Source organism: Maniola hyperantus, unplaced genomic scaffold, assembly GCF_902806685.2.
Source record: "Maniola hyperantus unplaced genomic scaffold, iAphHyp1.2, whole genome shotgun sequence".
Classification (NCBI taxonomy): Eukaryota; Metazoa; Arthropoda; class Insecta; order Lepidoptera; family Nymphalidae; genus Maniola; species Maniola hyperantus.
The window spans coordinates 8,056-10,728 of NW_027189013.1; the positions used below are offsets into that span (position 1 = coordinate 8,056).

The 2,673-nt window shown below is 37.1% G+C and overlaps 1 protein-coding gene across 1 annotated transcript; it reads right to left on the bottom strand.

The window, feature by feature from the left end:
• Positions 1 to 485: 485 nt before the first annotated feature.
• LOC138404655 (uncharacterized) lies at positions 486 to 2,177 on the bottom strand. The gene has a single exon (XM_069509228.1). It carries the CDS (start codon positions 2,111 to 2,113, stop codon positions 746 to 748), a length of 1,368 nt encoding a protein of 455 aa, XP_069365329.1. The 5' UTR covers positions 2,114 to 2,177; the 3' UTR covers positions 486 to 745.
• Positions 2,178 to 2,673: the final 496 nt, after the last annotated feature.

Genomic DNA, 2,673 nt, shown 5'->3' on the forward strand with positions numbered 1-2,673 from the left:
TCTTCACCTAGAATTCGTTGCTTGTCAAGAGACATCCTATAGTAACGCTGTCTGATAGGTGGCGAGTTACCAGTGTCTATGTGATGAGTAATCACGCTAGTACGACCTAGACCTAGTTTCTCAGATGAAATATTTTGGAATTGCTCTATTATGTTATCCATAGTAGTACGTTGCGATTCGTTAAGGTCACGGTATGAACGTAACGAACCGTTAGACTCATTCACACTAAAAACATGAAATTCAGCATCATTAGATAACTGTATAGATTTTGAAAATTTAGGGAATATTTTGAATTTAGTCCAAAAATCCATACCTAGTATTAATGAATTCCTAACAGACGGTATGATATAAGTTTTTAGAACATGAAATTGGTCTTCAAATTTTATAGGTAGATAGATGTAACCAATAGACTTTAAGTTTTGACCACCGGCTGCAGTAAATAATTTTGAGTTATCATCAGGTATTAAGGTTAAGCCTAATAATTCTAATATTTTCAAGTGAGAGTTTTGGCCCAAAATTGTGATAGCGGACCCAGAGTCTAATAATCCGCGCAAGGAGATGTCACCTATGCTTACAGTTGCATAAGGACGAATGTCGTTATTAGGTTTTTTATCCAAGATTGATGCAATTGAGTAGCTAGAAAAAAATATGTTAATTTTAGTTAGCCAATCCTTCCACTCTTGTTCGTTATGGTTTTTATGTTTACGAGTAGGTATAGCACTAAAATTGCAGCAATCTTGCACAGCTAGTTTTTTGACTTATTTTTAGGATTAGATTTCTCTATAGCTAAACAGTCAACACAGTCAGGAAATTTGACTCCCTTCTTCCCACATTTAAAGCAAATAGGGAATCGTTCCATCTTACACTGGCTTAGGGTATGGTCATTAGTTCGGCACCTAGGACATAATAGTCGTGCAGGTTTAGATACCTCAGCGATGGAATTTACAGATTTTGTTTGAGTAGTGTTTTCATTTTTAGTTGTGTAGTATTTCTTTGTGTAGTTGTGATTGTATTTAGAGCCAAAAGATTTATGTGTATTAAAATTTTTATTTGAGTTTTGATTAAATTTAGGTACAAAAGCTAAATCAGGGGCTAGTGTATTAGGAGTCACTCGCGGTGGATCTCTATTTTTAGCTGTGAGTCCTTCTATACTTTCATAGTTCGTGCACAGAGTACGTAACTTCTCGACCGAATTGATGTTGTCCGCGTTTGCTGCTAGAACGCTGGCGTAGCATGGCCGGATATTGTGTAGCAAAATGTCAAGTTTGTCCTGTTCAGGTAAGGGTTTTATAAGTCTTGAAAAATAATTAGCCATTATAGCAAAATATATAACGATATCTTCTGTGTCACCCTGAGTGCGGCTACGTATTTCAGCTAATAGTCGGTAGTCATAGTCCATTTTGCTAAAATCCCTTAGTAATAATTTGGCTAACTCATCCCACGTTTTGACTGAGTCGCGTACGCTGCGGTGCCAATGTTTAGCCTTACCAGTAAAAAATAACGGTGCTTGACTCAGTAAGCGATCCGTAGAGAAGTTTTTTATTGACGTGTAGTCCTTCACGTCATTAAGGAATGCACGGACGCAAGTAGTGCCATCAAACTTAGGCCTGATGCGATCTAGTTGGTGATCACAATTCACTATCGTAGTAGGTGGTAATGAAGTGTTCTCGAAGAAAGGCTGACCTGCGTTAGACGTACTAGGGGTAGGGGTACTGGGACGCTGTATCATAGATAAGCGATTATACAATTCATTAAAATCTTTGTTAATTGCCTTAGCTGTCGCACTAGGCGTCGAGTCATCAATGCGTTTCAACCTATGATAGATATGGTAGCATAAAGCACGCGAGCGTTCATGGAGACTGTAGTCGTATTTTTCCTCAAGTAGCTTGACACGCGTTGCTAGCTCTTTTAAAGAATTCGCGGCTCCCGAAAGATCCTCGGCCGGGTCTAGACCTGACTCTAAAATATCCGTACTCGGTAGCGAAGGCGTTAGCTTAGCGATTTGTTTCTTAAGTTCGATCACCGTAGAAGCTGGTTCAGCACCTCTTATTAAGACCTCGTAAGACAGTTCATTTTTGTTTAAAAGAAAATATTTGATAGGGTGAGTTCCCATTTTCGCAAAAAAAAACAAGCAAAAGCGCAACAAAAAGTTATAAAATCAACAGTAAGTGCATATAAATAAAGCTATCTACAATTCTTAATACGTAAATGAATGAATGAATTACAGGTATGAGCAAACAACAATGATAAAACTAGTCTAATTATTATGATAAGTAGTATTTAATAATACTGTAAGCTGTTCTTTACAAGTTATCTACGTACGACTCGGTGATAAAGCGAAGCTCAATGTAGGTAAGTCAATAATTTTATAATAGCAGGTAGGTATCGGCGCGCGAGATCGAGCGAAAAAATAAAATTATTTCAATCAATATCTACGTTACGAACTGTTACGTAATTATTACAGTTTAATTACAATATCGTGCATAACTCAAGCGATTTAACATAATATAAGTCTTATATTGTAAGTTTAGCACAAGTAACTAGGTAGGTATGCACATAACAGTTTGTAACCAAAATAAGCGCAACACTAAATAGCTTGGGCGTAATATAATAATAATAGGTACGTACCAGTTCGTCGATGCAACACCTCGTCGTTTACACTGTTGTGAATGA